General features: G+C 45.9%; 3 protein-coding genes across 4 annotated transcripts; 2 read left to right on the top strand and 1 right to left on the bottom strand.

Annotated features, from left to right (window-relative positions):
• Positions 1–524: 524 nt before the first annotated feature.
• Positions 525–4,812, top strand: LOC105563086 (adenosylhomocysteinase). Its single transcript, XM_012014394.1, has 6 exons — positions 525–692; positions 2,032–2,222; positions 2,946–3,287; positions 3,729–3,944; positions 4,076–4,299; positions 4,391–4,812. The coding sequence occupies exons 1-6, from the start codon at positions 662–664 to the stop codon at positions 4,686–4,688; spliced, it is 1,302 nt and encodes a 433-aa protein (XP_011869784.1). The 5' UTR covers positions 525–661; the 3' UTR covers positions 4,689–4,812.
• A 189-nt stretch (positions 4,813–5,001) lies between these two features.
• On the bottom strand, positions 5,002–12,926 carry LOC105563084 (WD repeat-containing protein 59). 2 transcript variants are annotated; one of them, XM_012014391.1, is made up of 21 exons: positions 12,849–12,926; positions 11,976–12,102; positions 11,847–11,896; positions 11,456–11,591; positions 10,841–11,054; positions 10,634–10,767; positions 10,040–10,189; positions 9,801–9,960; positions 9,643–9,722; positions 9,501–9,567; positions 9,222–9,430; positions 8,895–9,158; positions 8,297–8,447; positions 8,046–8,239; positions 7,592–7,731; positions 7,303–7,515; positions 6,933–7,059; positions 6,368–6,397; positions 5,722–5,879; positions 5,317–5,570; positions 5,002–5,224 (listed from the first exon to the last, which is right to left on the bottom strand). In XM_012014391.1, exons 2-21 carry the CDS (start codon positions 12,024–12,026, stop codon positions 5,085–5,087), a joined length of 2,922 nt encoding a protein of 973 aa, XP_011869781.1. In that variant the 5' UTR covers positions 12,027–12,102; positions 12,849–12,926; the 3' UTR covers positions 5,002–5,084. The 2 variants fall into 2 exon arrangements, with proteins under 2 accessions (XP_011869781.1, XP_011869782.1); XM_012014392.1 differs by lacking the exon at positions 6,368–6,397.
• Positions 12,802–17,081, top strand: LOC105563085 (repressor of RNA polymerase III transcription MAF1 homolog). The gene is made up of 5 exons (XM_012014393.1): positions 12,802–14,133; positions 14,717–14,866; positions 15,067–15,348; positions 15,479–15,598; positions 15,678–17,081. Exons 1-5 carry the CDS (start codon positions 14,051–14,053, stop codon positions 15,748–15,750), a joined length of 708 nt encoding a protein of 235 aa, XP_011869783.1. The 5' UTR covers positions 12,802–14,050; the 3' UTR covers positions 15,751–17,081.
• The last annotated feature ends 28 nt before the right edge of the window (positions 17,082–17,109 follow it).

The following is a 17,109-nucleotide window of genomic DNA, read 5'->3' as shown; positions in this document are numbered from 1 at the left end:
CTTCCCCCCCCCCCCCCCTTCTTCATCCCGGCCTGAATTCGTCCCGCGAGATTTATTCCGGCAAAATTGTCCGACGAGACGCGCGGCTACGCGAAAGGTCTCGCGTAATCGCTATTTCTGTCGACGCGCAACCCACGCGCCTGACAATTAACCGAATAAAGTCCGAATAATCAACCGGTTTCTCCCCCGCTCGAAACATGGCCGCTCGACGGCGCGATCGAGTGAATCGCAGGGGGGACGTCGTGAAATGGCGACGAAACCGCGAACGGCCGCGGGCGCGGGACGTCGAGCGGACGCCGGCGTCGACGGCGTTCGCCGAGCATCGATAATGAACGCCCGTACGTACCTGTGAACCGGCGGATCTCCTCCTCGCTTCCGCGCCGGTCGCGAACGCCCGCGTTTTCGCAAACAACGCTCCCTGCGCACGCGCGCGCCGACCAACTCGAGCACCGCGGGGTCACGTGATCGCGACTGATCGCGACTAATCGAATCTCGCGGAGTCGCGATAGTCTCGCGATCACGTGGTCCGCCTCGGCGCTACGTTCTCGCGGTGGTGGTGGGCGTGAGCCGGCTCTTCTCGGGCATATAGGTTATCGGTCGGCACGTTCGCTCTGCCACTCGCCGCTCACGGACCGACACGTGCACCACGCGACCGCGCACCATGGACGGCAAGAAGCCCCCGTACAAAGTCGGTAAGTGGCAAACGCAGGCACCGGGCGCGGACGAGAGCGACTCCGCGAGGCCCGGAGCGACGCGAGGACGCGAGACACGTGCCCGTCGCCCGCTACCGAGCGCCGTGAAGTACCTCGCGGTTCCCCGCGATGGTAGACGCGCGAACGTTCGATGCACGCGAGCGGACCGGGAACGATAGCGATATAATTGGCCGCGGGTCCGCGACGTCCCGCGGAATCGACTCCGAAATCTCTTATCTCTTCGCCGCAGCGAGTAAAACTTCCGCGCCGGCGTTGCCTCGAATTTAACGACCGAATTGTAATCCGCTCCAAGTACGATCTGTTAGGTGCGTTGTTCTTTACGTCGCAGACGAAATTCCGCGCCGCTATCTCGTGTCACGCCAATGACCGGGCTGTTAGTTTTTACGGATAAGATTGTTGGGTCGTTTTATACGAGATGCGACGCGGAATAAAATCAAGAGAGCACGAAACTGGCGTTTCCTCATCGCACACGGTCAAAGATACGCCGCGGATATTGAAGCCTCGTGTTTAAACCCGTTGTTATCTTCGGTTAACTAATTGCACGATTTGCACGTTCTCGTTAAAAATTTTTATGGCCGTGCAACGTTTAAAAAAAACTACGTGGAATAATTTTCTTGGAAGTAACTTTGCGCAAGCTCTGACACTTTGCAATCTCGTGCAATTGTACTTTGTGACGTTTGCGCGTTTGGAGTTGGCCAGTCTTTGGTAATCAAGACGTAACTGGAAAAAAATGTTATTTATACATATCTTCTTTTTACAGCTATATATAACATTAAATGTAACGTACAGAGGAAAGTCCCCTGTTACGAGACAGGATCCTAATAGGAGACGGCGGAGTTTCTGCTAAAGTAATAGGCAGCCGATAGCACGCATGCCTAAAAGGCACCTTTAACACGTCTCTAAGTTATCTTTTAGATATGTGTGTCTAAAAGGCCACTTGAAGACGTTTTAAAGATGCCTTTTAGACACGCGTGCTGTATGGGATCATCTGTCGGCTCCGCCATGAATTTATTGCCCTTGGGGTGAAATCTGTTTAGCGGAAAATTGATCGTTGGATTGTGCGATCGTTGCGAAAAGCGATTCACGATTGAATTTGGACGTTGAAAACCTGCTGTCTCATATTAGACTCCTATCTCGTAACGCAGAACTCTCCTCTACACATAAAAAATTCGAGTATACGCTATAATATATACATAAGGCGATAACAACTCGTTCTATTTATGTCGAGTACAATTTTATATTTAATTAAGTTTGTGAAGCGCGCCTCTTAGCACCAGCAATGATTTTTCCGGACTAACTGGGGGAAATTTCTCAACAGCCGACTATTCCCTGGCGGAATGGGGTCGTAAGGAGATCACCCTGGCGGAGAACGAGATGCCGGGGCTTATGGCGCTTAGGAAAAAGTATGGGCCGCGCAAGATACTGAAGGGTGCACGGATCGCCGGTTGCCTGCACATGACCGTGCAAACTGCGGTGCTGATTGAAACCCTTAAGGAACTCGGTGCAAATGTGAGCGCTAAAATTTCGCGCAGCCATTCACTTGTCGACGCAGGAACGCGAGATGATAAACCCTACGATTTACACGCGAATGTTATCGTCGTTGACCTTGTTGATCTCTCATGTAAACTCGAATACGTCGCATTCAGTCGAAAATGTTTCCTTTTTCCTCTCCCGGTACGCTGTTGTACTCGTGGATTTTCATTGTGATATTCGACGGCAAAGCGAATGCGAATAAACATAACGAGAAGAAAAACGATGTTTGCATTTCAAAGAGTCTCTCGGATTAACTTGGACACATTTAGAAGACCCTTTGACAAGAGAATCCACGTGTCTTGAATCGATTCTTTTTATCTCAAGTATTTTCTCCCCCCCGAGGTAAATTTGTCTTCAGTTTGGCTCGTGAGAAATTGATTTAAAAAATCAAATTTATATAGACATATCTTTACAAACTGCCTGCATTGTCGAAAAGAACCGGCGATTCTTTTCCAACTTCCACGAATCAGCGAATTCGTGCATGTGTCATTAAAATGGAGAGAAAAACAAATCTATTTTCGATAATCTATCGATAATTGCCTTCACATGTGGCAATACATGGTATGCCGGCATGTTCATTTTGTCTTATCGCACATATTTCTTCCACCCGTTTATCGACTCTAAAACGAGTAGTTTCGCGTGGAAATTGTTGAGCGATTTACCTAATATCGGAATTACAACAAAGCCATTCTACCGCAGGTGCAATGGTCATCCTGCAACGTATTCAGCACGCAGGATCACGCCGCGGCGGCGATGGCGAAGGCGGGAGTGGCGGTGTACGCGTGGAAGGGAGAAACCGATGAGGAATACATCTGGTGCATAGAGCAGACGCTCGTGTTTCCGGACGATCAGCCGTTCAACTTGATCCTCGACGACGGCGGCGACCTGACCAACCTCGTGCACATCAAGTATCCGCAGTATCTCAAGGAATGCCGCGGCTTATCCGAGGAGACCACCACCGGCGTGCACAATCTCTACCGCATGATGAAAGATGGAACGCTCAAAGTGCCGGCGATCAACGTCAACGACTCCGTCACGAAGGTTCGTGCGCGTTCACAGGAGCGAGGTCACGCGTAAACAAGTTTATGAAATTGTGGATAAGCTATCGATGCTAAAGTTGCGCTCAGAGTATGCTGATAAGTTAGAAAAAATTATCACTAACGATTACGGCTCGATTAGAGTTCAATAGACACTGTTCGCGCGAATTGAGAGGATAAATATGGCATTTATAAAATAATAAGACGAAATAGTGAGGAAACTGATAAGGTTGGATGATAAGTGAAACACGAAGTGTGTTAACACTTGCAGAAATCTTGACGCAACGCATGACACTGCGCTTTCAATAACCATCTACGTTTCGTATAGTTAAACTTTCCGAGATAAATGTTTCTCGGAATTTCAACTAAAAGTTGAAATTAATGAAAATCTATCAACACCCGAATACGTAACGAAACAACTAACTTGGCTTTACATTCTTGACAGAGTAAATTCGACAATTTGTACGGATGCAGGGAATCGCTGGTAGATGGAATCAAAAGAGCGACTGATATTATGATAGCTGGTAAGGTATGCGTGGTGGCCGGATATGGAGACGTGGGTAAGGGATCCGCCCAAAGTCTCAGGGCCCTCGGGGGTCGCGTTATCATCACTGAAATTGACCCCATCAACGCCCTTCAAGCGGCCATGGAAGGATACGAGGTATTAATGAAAAAGAAACCCCCCGATTGATTTTAAAATTGCGTCCAATTGTCATCTTAATTGCACCGGTTGCACTGAATCATCATTGATTGTGTCGCAAATTTGAATTAACAAATATATGTGACCCGTAGGTGACAACGATGGACGAAGCGAGCGCGAAGGGGCAGATATTTGTCACTACCACAGGATGCAAGGACATCATCGTGGATCGTCACTTCATGAACATGCCGAACGACGCCATCGTCTGCAACATTGGGCACTTTGATTGCGAGATCGATGTCGCGTGGCTGAATAAGAACGCCGAGAAGATTAACATAAAGCCCCAAGTGGACAAATACCGATTGAAGAACGGCAGGTACGTTCTTTTGTACGCTGCGTGCGATTGCTGAATCGATTGATTTGGGATCTCTCGATAACGAGTTGAAATTACGTTGCTCAAATTTCAGACATGTTATTCTTCTCGCGGAGGGTCGTTTGGTGAACCTGGGCTGCGCGATGGGTCACCCGAGCTTCGTCATGAGCAACTCGTTCACGAATCAAGTGCTCGCACAAATCGAACTGTGGACGAAATCGAACAATTATCCGATTGGCGTGCATATGCTGCCGAAGAAACTGGACGAAGAAGTCGCGGCGTTACATCTCGAACACTTGGGAGTGAAGTTAACGACTCTCACGCCAGAGCAGGCCAGGTATTTGGACGTGTCTGTGGAGGGACCTTACAAGCCCGATCATTATCGATACTAGTTGCCGTAACTTGAGTGTGGAATAATTGGCACTAAATTACAGTTGAATTATTCTTGCTGTAATTATGCCGCTAGTTTTATACGGCGTTCGATCGATGAAACATTAAAGCATCTTTCCTTTTCAATGCTGCTTTCAAAAACCAACAACCTCAAACAACGACAGCAACTTGGAAACGTCCAATCTACGTCTTGATACCGTAAAATTATTTGGATATTTAATTTTTCACCACGTTTGACCTATTTCTATTCGATATAACGACCTATTCATCCTCGATCAACGATTTCTCAAGCAACTAAGTTATATTAACAGTACGTGGAATAAAAAAAAATTTATTCATGTATTCATAACAATGGCTATCACAGATCATGATTATATGTACAAATTCATCTACATTACCTATATTTTAAATAGCACTGAGTTTTCCTGCAAACAATGACAGCCGCAGCCCGTGGGACATACCACTTCTTTGGCAAACCACGCTGCTAAGTGCTCAATGTGTCCTCCGTGGCCGCAAAACATGCACGAGTTACTCGCACCTAGATTTTTCAACGAGAGCGAAACTTACTCGAGATTATAATTAAAGTGCCTATTATCGAATTCAACTCAGTTTAGACAGTAAGCTACGAACCTCTGACTGTAACGTGGCAAACGATACACTGGAAGCTCAATCCCTTGCAATTAGCGCACTGCGGGCCTGGACTGATCTTTCCGCAGATTCGGCACTCGTTCTGCAACTCGACGTCCTTCTGCACGTCGAACGAGGACGCGCTAAGGTGTTTCAATACCTGCGTCCGGGCATCCAACAACTCCCACCTGTGTAACGCCTCAGCGTACGCCTTCTTGTACCCATCGTACAACGCCGTGTATTTCTCATCGAACAATCTGCACAGTATATTCAGGCATTTATATTACAATCCGAAATACACTCGCGCAAGTACAGAAATGTCGAAAAACACTTGTGAAAGAGATGGTTCAAACATTTTCCATCCTCTATGATGTCTCGTAAACGTGTTAGCGTTGTCTAGAAACATACTTGTTTTTCGTCGAGTCTCCAAAGGTGTCCTGGAAGACTTTGAAATCATCCAACGACTCCGACCACGAGTTTGACCGATGTTGCTTCAGATTCTGAAAATTCCATCCCTCTAACGTGGTGTCCGCCAAATGTATCGTGTGATAAGGCGAACCACCAGGCTGCAAGGATATATTAAATAGAATAGGCCCACAATTGCGATATATATATCAACTATGTACGTAATACACACGCACACGATATACAACACACGCACATCGTTAGCATTTACATAAATCGGTCGCAATGAATTGTTATTGATGAAACTGCTCTCTACACGAATTCTCTTCATAGAGAGAAAGATGATTATTTGTTTGTCTTGAAGTATACCCATAATTATGGCAAACAGCACGTGTCATTTAACCACATTTAACCACTACTACAATTTATTTACGAAAAAATAACGCATTACTTTACACGTTATTTTTTTCATTTTTTTTTATCACATATTTGTCTATACAAATATGTAAAATTCGTATTTTAGATTCATTTAGTGGTAACACTTTCGATCCGATGCTGAGAGACGAGGACAAGACTACATAACAGAGAATCCTAAAAACCAAATCCAATATTCCAAACGTCTTATTTTAACGAAACTCGGAGATCTTACCTTTAACCACCATTTTCCTATGGAAAGCCTCTATAACAAACGTAACATTGTATCGTTAGCAATGATATATATATAAAATTAAAAAATATATAAATGATATACGCACCGGTACAGTATGCTACATCTATTGCACGACAATACACAGACGATTAAAATTTAAGCGACGCACGCGGAAAATTTTCTTCACTTTCGCTGAAAGACATCCTCAATTAATTAATGTGTTCACTAACGTTATTTATGATGAAATATGCATACTGTACCGCCGTATTCAAATATTGTACAAATTACACATCGCACTCTCAAAAGGAAAAAAAAAACGTCATATGTACCCTCATGCATCGGAAGAAAGGGACACTGTGCTGTGCGTAAGTCTCCATTCTTATCAAATACTGAGGCACGCGTATGCGGAGTAGAAAGCGAAAATGTGATCGGTGAACATGTAATGTATATGTATAATTCTTCCCGTCCAAGTTTGCGGGGCACATCAATGCCGTGTCGTGAGGAGAAATTTTCAAGTGACACACAACCTGCGCTTCTTGCTCTTTCGCACAAATTGCATACTTACACTGACGTTCACGGATTTGCTAGTCAGCTTGGTTTGCGAAGCGTCGGTGTTCTCGGATCGGTAGCTAAGTGCGCAGCTCAGCATGCCGGCCATCTGAACATCGGACTGCTTAGCGTAATGCTGTATTCTAAATGCAGAGTAATTACACGTAGAGTAAATACGTCACGATCATTCATGACAGTTGTGATAATCGACGAACTACGGAAAGGTATTTAAGCTGAAATCTTTTCAGGTAAATCCTCTTAAAGTCTACGTTCCAAGATCTTATAACAAGAAGTACTCAATTTGAAAATTACTCTATTGTTCAATTTAACATTGTTTTAATGTATCCTCTTTCTGAATACTTAATTGTTATAATCAAACCACTTACAAGAAATGAATCAAGTTTTGGCCCCAGGGATGTAGAGGCCATGGAGCATTGATGTCGAGAGAATGGCCCGATTGGCAAGAGTTCTGCTCAGCGTTGGACGGCGAAATAATTAAACCAGCTAAACACCAAGTCTGAATTAAGTCGGGCCTTTCCACCGCGGCAGCCACGTTCGCATTGTGCTGATACATGGACGAGATATGGGCGGTGTTGATTCTGAAAAGAAGAAAACATTTTCGTGGATTTCTAAAACGCGACGCGCTTAAACGGTACGTATAATTGTCGTACTCACGTATACTTCTCGGCGAGTTCCTTGTTAACGAAGAACAATGACGAAACGTCGTATATCATAACCATCGGGTGACAGTTCTTGAAATACGACCGGTCGTGCATTCTACCCGCGCCATGCAATCCACGTCGAAGATCCTTCTGCTGATGGAATTGCGTTTACGTAGATAACGAATATATTATAACAAATATATCTAGAGGAAAATTCTCTATTATGAGATGGGATTCTAAGACGAGATAGCGGGTTTTCAACGTTTAAATTCAACAACAGATCTTTTTTCGCAACGATTACACGATCTAACAATGAATTTCTCACTAAACAGTTTTCACTCCTAGGGCAATGAATTCATGGTTGAGCCAACAGATGATGCCTATTGATTTAGCAGAAACTCCGCTGTCTCATAATAAGGAACTTCTCTATTTACACTCATATTTCGATCAATTCAAATATTCCTTACACGATCTTGAAAGTAGTACGAGCTGATAGACATGTTGTCGTTAGTTGGCACGTAGGAACTTCGGTACATGTGCATGAAAGGTTCGCCGTTACCGATGCTATTGTCCAAGGCGGACAGCGCTCTGGGCGTCGCGTCTCCCGGCTTCATCGACGACCTTCTCGCGTAGGAAGGACGGCCGAAGCAAACGAGGATACCTGTTCAGAGAGCGATTAGGTAAACGCGAGGTTGAGAAACGTAGGGCGTGTACGTACCTACGCAACAAAATTTAGCGCCGGACGTTCTAGGGAACGGTATATAGGAGTCCTGATAATTGGCGCAGATATTGGGGGAACTGAGGAAATTGCTATTATCCTGCATGTGATACACCAGATGACCGCTCTCATCCTCGTCCTTCTTGCACATCTGTCGAGCATTTGACGCAAATAAAAGAATTTTCATTTGAACGCCATGCAGAGCTTGGTATCTTTTTTTTTAAAAAAGATACAGCTACCGATATAGATACTATCTGCGTCTGTATCTTTCTCCGGAAAAATAGTTTAGTGTATCTACATCTGGTACATCTGTATATCTAAATCGAAGGAATTGAAGAAATGTAACTTGTATCTTTATCTCTTCACCGAATCCTTTGAAAACTTATCTCGTATCTGTATCTTTGATGATAAAAGTCAAGGGGGGTAAATTCTATAGTGAAAATGCTAGAAGTGAATAGCTTTGTCTCTTTCTACCAGTCTTTAAAAATAAACAAAGCTGCTCACTTTTAGCATTTTCACTATATTGCAAGATACAGAATTTACCTGAAGATACCAAGCACTGGCGCCATGTTAATTCGAAGAGAGGAGATCCGCTTACCTGCTCCAAAGTGATAATCAGTTGTCGGAGACACGGTTCCAAGCACGATCTGTTCTTCTTGACGCGATGCTGAGCGGTTTGCACGAGGACCTTGAGCAGCTTGGTCATCGTCGCGCTGTCTATCGTGGTGCCAGGGCAAAACTGAAACGTCGGTTGCGCGCTGCATGGATAATTGACGGGAAAATTTACCTTTAGTATCACATTGTAGTTCTTTGTACACGCGGTGATCGTGCAGCTTCTCTCCACCACGTCCATCGCGTTAACCTGAATCGAAGTGTAAATGTTAGCTGCCTCGAGTCGACCGGCACGTCCGAAGTGAAACGTTACCTCTATATTTGGTATATTCATGTTTATCAGAGAAAATTCCTGCTGCAAACTCTTTGGCTGAGTGGGAGACGAGACTTTCTTGGAATTTTCTGGGAGGCTGATCGTCTCCGACTGCGGCACAGGCTCGTCCACTTTGGTCGTAATGTAATTTATCTCAGGCTCGCTCGGAGACGTGTTCAACTGCAGTTCTTGGACGGACTGCAGAGTTCCTGCAGAGATAACTCTGTGTATAAAAAAAAAAGTTTTTACCACCGAAATACCACAATGTTCCCCACTTACGTAGATTACTCTCTTCGGAATACTGGCTGTAAACTGACAGGCCATCGTCCATACCATTGCTACACAACTGAAATTTAAAAAAAATTTCTATTGCACGTAATTTTTATAATTCACAAAACTGAGAGACAAGCTGCAGTCTTACTTTCTTTATGAACGGACTGATTTTAAATATCCTCAGACACTGGTCCTTGGACCATGTAACGAGTTCGAACTCGCCGTTTTCTATAAGCAGAAACAAATAGAGTTACAGCGTGTGTTTTCTCTCCGTAACATAGTTTCAATAATTTTTTGTGTAACAACCTAGTTTCAGGTGCCGCCATTGAAATTCGAGCACGACATCCGTGTGGCCCACGAACGTGTATATCGGCGCGCTGAGGTTCGACGTGTTCCATAGTAAAAGACTGTTTTCTCCACGTCGCAATTGCGGCACCACTATCGTCACCAAACCCTCTCCGAAGGGCTGTTGAAAAGAAATTTATGGATGACGCGCCATACACAGAGCAGCTACGACAAAAACTCGTTCGTGTCCGCGTTCCTACCGTGTATCTTGCTCTCCACACCGGCGAATTCGTCGTCAAAATACTCTCGGCCCTGCGCGGGTTGACAATATCGAAGATCTTGACGGTGCAGTCCTGGCTCGACGTTGCCAGTTGATTTTGTTGAAAGGGACACCAATCCAGACCGTGTATCTAAAATTTCACTTTGGACACTCTCTTACCGAAGGTCACTCGAGCTACCGCAGCTACAGATTCGCAGAGAAGTCACCCCAGTAGCACAATACGTTGGCGCAATATTGGAAAATAATATAAATCTAGTATTCCCAATATCGGTCCAGTATTGTAAGATGGGCGCCTTCTTTTATTTAGCCAATATTGATCTAATATTGTATCAATTCTAGGCCAGTATTATCACATTATTAAATATTGGCCAAGGCATTCCCAATATAAATCTAATATAAATCTAATATTATACAGGGTGAGGAAAAAGTATGGAAACTCCTAAATTTGTCAAAAACTATGCAGTTTAGAAAAAAAATGTTGGAGACAAAAGTTATGTGGTTTTGAGGGGGACGCAAGATGGTATCAATGGTTTGACCTTGGACAGTCATCTGACGATTACATGAAGGCACGTACTTTTGTCAGGTGAGCCGTTATATACTGCACAGGGCTCGTTGCCTTCCGCTGGTCCCATATCTTGACGTCTCCGTCGTGCGCCGTGGCCAAGGTATGCGACAACAGTGGATTCCAACGCACCTGGGACGATCCCGCTGTAAAAAAGACCCCGATAAAACCGTTTGTTCTCTCAATTAAGAAGGAATTTTCCACCGTGTATTATCTTACCAACTGCAGACAGAGACAAGCACGGTTTCCTCTGATCTCTTATGTCCCAGATATGTATAAACGTGTCGATGCTGCAAGAGGCGATAATATCCGGCTCCTTGGGGTGCCAGTTCAGATCGCTAACCACCCGCGTGTGGGCCTTCAGGCTCTGTGTAGTCTGCAGCTCGTATCCACCCGCTCCGTTGAAATTCAATATTTCGATTCGCGTGTTGCTCTAAAAGCAAATTGTTCCGAAGCAAGGCGTAAGAAAGATGTACGTACTTTTCGATACGTCTGTGATATTTTCTTCGCCAGTGCTAAATAACCGAACAAGTAATGTCATTTAACTGGCGGAAATTTTTAATACGAACAATATTACCTCAGCTATGGTTTGAACCTGGACCCTCCCTACACTCTAGGCGGGCGTCTCACCAATTCGGCCACTGAGGCAACACTAGGGAGGTCCGGGTTCAAACCCCGGCTGAGGTAATATTCCTCGCCATAAAAATTTCCGCCGGATATGGTCGAATATTACTCGTTCGCTTTTACAGTATACTTTTTCTTCCTGGAGCTCGCCCAGCAATTTAGATTTAAATGGCAATACACGCGCGTGTAGTTTTACATATAAGTTCTTACAGAAATGGCACACAGGTGGCAATTCGAGTCGCACGGGTTCCATTCGGCAGAGCCGACCTCGTACTTGCTCTGTCGCTGAAATTTCTTCACCGTGTTGACGTCCTCGTCCAGGTGCTTCACCGCCAAGTACCTACGCCTACGGAGGAGGCGCAGACAATTTTTGCATTTGCACGAGAATAATAACAGCTAAAGTCCCTCTAATCAGAGTCTTACAACAGCGGATCGGGCATAGCAACAAAGCAATTGAAATCTTATTCGCTCATAAAAGAATTTCGACAATATCTTTGAGATAATCTTTCCGCGCGAAAGACTCGGCTAATAATGATCTATGAATCTTAGTAAGTTGATAGACATCTGCCGCGGGTAATCGTTGATTTTAGGGGCCACTTACCCGGCCAACAGGACGTAATTGCCGGTCGCGTCCACTGCCATGGTGTTAGCCTAAACACCAAAAAAAGGGGGGTTAATAAACAATCGTTATTTTTGACACGAGAGATTACGCGGTGCTCTCTCGACTAACCTGTAAATCGCGATGCTCCGTGACCACATAGTCGCTGTTTCGTTTGGACATTTCGATTAAATAAATAAATTTTCAAGCCGCTATCAACAACAGACTAACCATTCCGAAGCGATCCTGCCTGCTGATCCTGCGAGATTGGAAATATTGGAATCGTGCAGCTCGACGCGCGCGCCACGGCCCTCTTCGTTCTTTTCGCATGGTCTATGGGCCTGAGCAAAATGGCTGCTTTAAGCCTCGTCCACATAGAAGTCGTAGTCGTAAGAATAGTCGGCTATGATTGGTCAATTCTTACGTGTCTGACGGAATTGACCAATCGCAGTCGACTATTCTTACGACTACGACTCTGCGACTCGCATTGTAGACCACGTATAAAATTTACGTCTTGTACTTGCTTCTGTATGTGCGAAATTACGTTTATGTCTTTACAAAAATGTATCCATCGTCATTTCCTTAAATTCAAGAATTGTTTTACGATTTTCATGCACAGGCGATCAACGGTACATCTTTTTTTTTCGTCTTAGGTACTTTACTCCATTCACCGCGCATGTGCGGAAAAACACGGCCCGTTTCCCACACTGCCGGAGCTCCGGTCACGGTTTCGTGACACACACACACACACACACACATCGGCGCGTGCGTCGTAACGCACGTACGCGTGCCTCCCCCCTCCAGCGGTGCGAGAGAGCGAGAGAGAGCGAGACGCGGATCCGCGCCGCGACTCCCCCTCCCTCCCTCCCTCGCCCTCTCGTCGACACGCTATTGCTATTTTCGTCACGTACACGCGATACGCGCATGTACGTGTGTATGTGTGTGTGTGTGTGTGTGCTGTGTGTACACACACGCGCAAGCTCCGTGGGCGACGCGCACACGTACGTGATCCGTTTGCGTCTCTCTACGTGCGCGGTGAACGCGGGCTGACACCGAGTCGCAATTGGAGTTGGTAAACTGGTCGGACCCGCGGTGAGGAAGGTCGAGAGTGCGTCGTCGGAGAGTTCGGCGGGACGGGTTTCACGCAGGATCGTCGGGCAGCGGACCGGGCGACGCTTGTTCGGCAGCGCGAATCGGTTCGCGACGGTGACCGTGAGATAACTACGTATCAGCGACGATGTCCGTGATTATGGATTGTTGTTGTCAGTAGCGGGCGCTACGCGTGTGAGACACTGTTTTCTCGGCGTACATAACGCGTATACGTATTGGTCGCTCTCTGCCTGTCTCTCTTTCTCTCTCTCTCTCTCTTTCTCCCCCTTCGCGCGAGTAGGCGAACCGGAGCTTGGAGAATTGACGTCTCTTGTCAATTCGGAGCGCCTTGACTTGAAACTGCTCTCTCGGTGTGTGCGCGCGCGCGTGTGTGTGTGTGTGTGCGTGCGTCCGCCCGCCCGCTCGCTTCGTTTTTCGCACGGCCCTCGCCGGGGAGACGATAGTTTTCCTCGAGCCTCAGTCTCGAAGGAGAGGCGAGCGCACCTTTGTTTATCGGTGGTTCGTCACGTCGCGTCGCGTCGCGTCATCGCGCGGTCTCTCGCTCTCGTTCGCTCCAGTGTGTCCTCTCCCTCTCTCTCGGCTTTATCGAGCAGCGCACGTAGGACAAGTACCCGTTCGTGGCTCCTTGCGGGAGTGGAGGGCCTTGATCTCGCCAAGCTTGCTCTGGAACTCGATCACCTCCCCCCCCCCTCTCCAAATCCTTAATTAGCTATCTGTAATGTGCAAGTACAGTAAGGAAACCGGGAAGACCACTACGTCGACAATTAATCTCGTGCACTCGAAAAGGAAAGGAATTTTCATACCCATAAGAGAGATGCCCAGCGACCCGATAAGTCCGCGAAGTCACAGAAGCTTCCTGACGTTTCGCTTCTACTGAACGGCCCGGCCGTCGACAGTCTGAGCAAACGTCTATCTAGATTCGCCTGGACAGCGAGCGGCGAGCACTCGTGAGGGTCACGAGATGTCAACGTTGTAAGGTGTTGTCAAGCCCCTCGGCCAAAGGCAACACCGTAGACGCGACGCACTTTTCAGCTCTCCGAGGCAGAAGCCCGCGGTTTCCTCGCGTACAGTCACAAGGGATCGCAGTTGTCAACAGGATGAAGTTGCTGGAAAATACGCATTTGGAAGCTATAAACAGTGCCTTGTCCATCCAGACTGGAGATAGCAAGATAATCGGCAGGTAATGCTGATGTTGCGTCTGTCGCACGGCAAAGTTTCCAAGCGCGTCGACTGGCAAAGCAGGACAGAAAAGCTCCCGAGTATCTGGAAACTTTCTAGCTTGCAATCGGCGCGCTTAAAAAAAAATTATCGCGCGACAAATGTAATAGTGCGCAAAGGCCCGTACTCTGAGTCCTCCTTTGTCGACAAAAGGACTTGAGCAGAAAGGTTGCCGCAAGTGTCTACGATTCCGTAGTGAGACTACATTACATTTGTCGTGCGACAAATTTTTTAAGCGCGTCTGATTGGCTGCTGAATAAAACATTTCTAGATACTCGAGAATCTTGCTGTCCTGCAGCCAATCAGGACGATTGAAAAATTTGTACGACAAATGTAACACCTGCCCAAGGCGCAAGTCAACACATAAAGAACTGTCGTAGACGTATGTCGCATTCATCGCAAGGCGACGTGCGTCGACTTCCGACACGGACTCGAGTCTCACGACAGATTCGTAAACAGCCTTTCTGCTCCGAGTGTGCCACTCGTCTCTCAAGTCGACCCCGTCGCTCGACACTCACCTTGAACCATTATTTTGATCGTTGCAGGATCGAGAGCTACTCCTGCAAGATGACGGCCAACGACAAGCAGATGTACAAACGGTATAACGCGGAGCAGGGTGGTACGCCGCACGACCTGCAAGCTTTGTCACCTCCGCAGACATCCTTGGGAACGTCTCCGGCTCAGGGATGTTTGAGGTACCTTGGAGAGATGTCTGTAGTTGTCCCGCCTGTCGTTAATCTGTACTCGCAGAAATTCGTAACACTCGGTCAGTTTAATGCCGGCTACCTCGCGCCGATCGCGCCTAGTTTTCGAGATAAGATATTTCGCCGGTTGACGCGCGCCCCGGGTTGACGAGTCGATAACGCTGCCATTCCGACGCGTTTCCCTCCCGCAGTCGTAGCGTTTCCGGGGACGAAGAGGGCCCGCTGTGCGACACGATCAGCAGGAAGACGTTGTTTTATCTCATCGCCACGTTGAATTCAACCTTCAATCCGGACTACGATTTCTCGGACGCCAAGAGCCACGAGTTCAGCAAGGAGCCGAGTCTACAATGGGTGATGAATGCGGTGGATGGTAATCTCAACGCCACCGCGGGAGATCACTATCGCTCGTTGCGTTCCGCCCTTTGGGCCGCCGTCGACACGGAGATATCGTTGCACGGGTGTGATATTTACAGGTAAACGCTTGCGATCGTCCCGCTCCGGTGTAAGGGGAAAAGAAAATGGAGTGGGTACACGATCCTGAACGTCGAGCCCAATTCCTCAAGTGAGAGTAATGTGAAATGAAAGAACCCTTCTTTTTTACAGTTACAATCCGGACTTCGCGTCGGATCCTTTTGGGGAGGACGGGTGTCTGTGGTCCTTCAATTATTTCTTCTACAACAAAAAGCTGAAGCGCATCGTATTTTTCACGTGCAGAGCGATAAAGTAGGTTTCCAGAACAGGAGACGTTGTTTCCCCCCCATTTCCTCCTTTGACGCTTCGTAATGTCCGTTTTGCTTCGCAGCCCTCTTTACGTGCCGGATTCTGGGGTCGGCAGTGACTTCGCCATGGACGAAGACGACGAAGACGGCTATTAGATGATTCGCGTACACATAGACACACATACATGAGTTCACATTTACAATTCTTATAATGACTTCGGTTCCTTGCACTAGTGCGCACTGAGTACATACTACGACTTGTTTATAATTAATTTCACTTCAATTGTTAGATTTCACTTCACCTTACGTATATGTTCAAACAACTTAGCCACAAAATGATCTTTACAGATGCTGTGCATATCATTTTACTAGCTAAGAAATATTTCAAGAGATATAAGGATTGTCAACAATAGATGAAGTAAGCCTGGCTTAAGGAGTAAGAGTAGGAGTGAAGAAAGGAACCATTTCCGTTTCTTACTTCTATTTCAGCTCTGACGCTTATTCTCGGCGAATTAGAGCACAGTTCGACTAGTGCTACAAATAATTTAAAAAACGATGCTTGCACTTTAGCTTTTATACTGAAAGGTAAAGGCTATGGTTTTCTTACTTCCAATGTAGACGGTTTTTAAGACGATCCGTTGTATCCAACTAGTAGATCGAAACAAATGATGGAGTAGACCTACTAGTTATACTATGATCGGGACCGCAAAGATCAAAGGGGCCGATAGAGAGTGGGCCTACTAGTTATGCTTTGATATAGGAATTGAATGTAAACAAGCTTTGGTGTGCACCCAGTGCAGGCGACCGAACTCGCTATTAGCTTAAAACTTTGAATCTTCGTACTACTCTGATTTTCATTACGAATTCCGTCGGAACTTTCTGGATATCGTTCTCGAACTTCTGTGTTTCGTTAGTCATCACTGGATACGTCACTTGCGGCAAAAATCTCTCTTAGATGATAAAGGACTAAAGCCTGATCTGCAATGTGCTCTTTGCGTCTAGAAACATTTTACTTTGTAGACAATAAATATGTTTAAAAAATTCGTGCAAGTTGACAAATTGTACATTATACATTTGCACAAACGTACGTTGCCGGCAAACATCGTAATGACTCGCTTATATAAAATAAAATGTTCTTATCGTAATGACTCGCTTATATAAAAAAAAAGTCCAGACGCGAGGAGCACATTGTAGATAGATCAGACTTTACTTTCGTAGTTTATTAAGCGACATTGATATACCCTTTAACGAAGTCTCTCGCGAGAAATAATAATTTCTTTTTAAGACGTAGATTATATATATATATATATATATAGATCATATTATCTCTATGGAAAAATCCTTACAAATTTCTTAGAACCAAGTCCTAAGGATTCTTCTCTGTCTTTGTGATGTAATTACGTTACTACTCTCGACATAATACTAAACGTATATTTTGAAGGCAAATTGTACGTAATAAAGTCCAATAATAACTCTGTTATATGCGATACTTTCTCAGTCGTTGAACTAACGCTG

This window comes from Vollenhovia emeryi, unplaced genomic scaffold, assembly GCF_000949405.1.
Source record: "Vollenhovia emeryi isolate VEMERY1.0 unplaced genomic scaffold, V.emery_V1.0 DF939180.1, whole genome shotgun sequence".
Classification (NCBI taxonomy): domain Eukaryota; kingdom Metazoa; phylum Arthropoda; class Insecta; order Hymenoptera; family Formicidae; genus Vollenhovia; species Vollenhovia emeryi.
The sequence above is the reverse complement of the archived record's forward strand: the minus strand, read 5'-3'. Positions and strand labels throughout refer to the sequence as shown.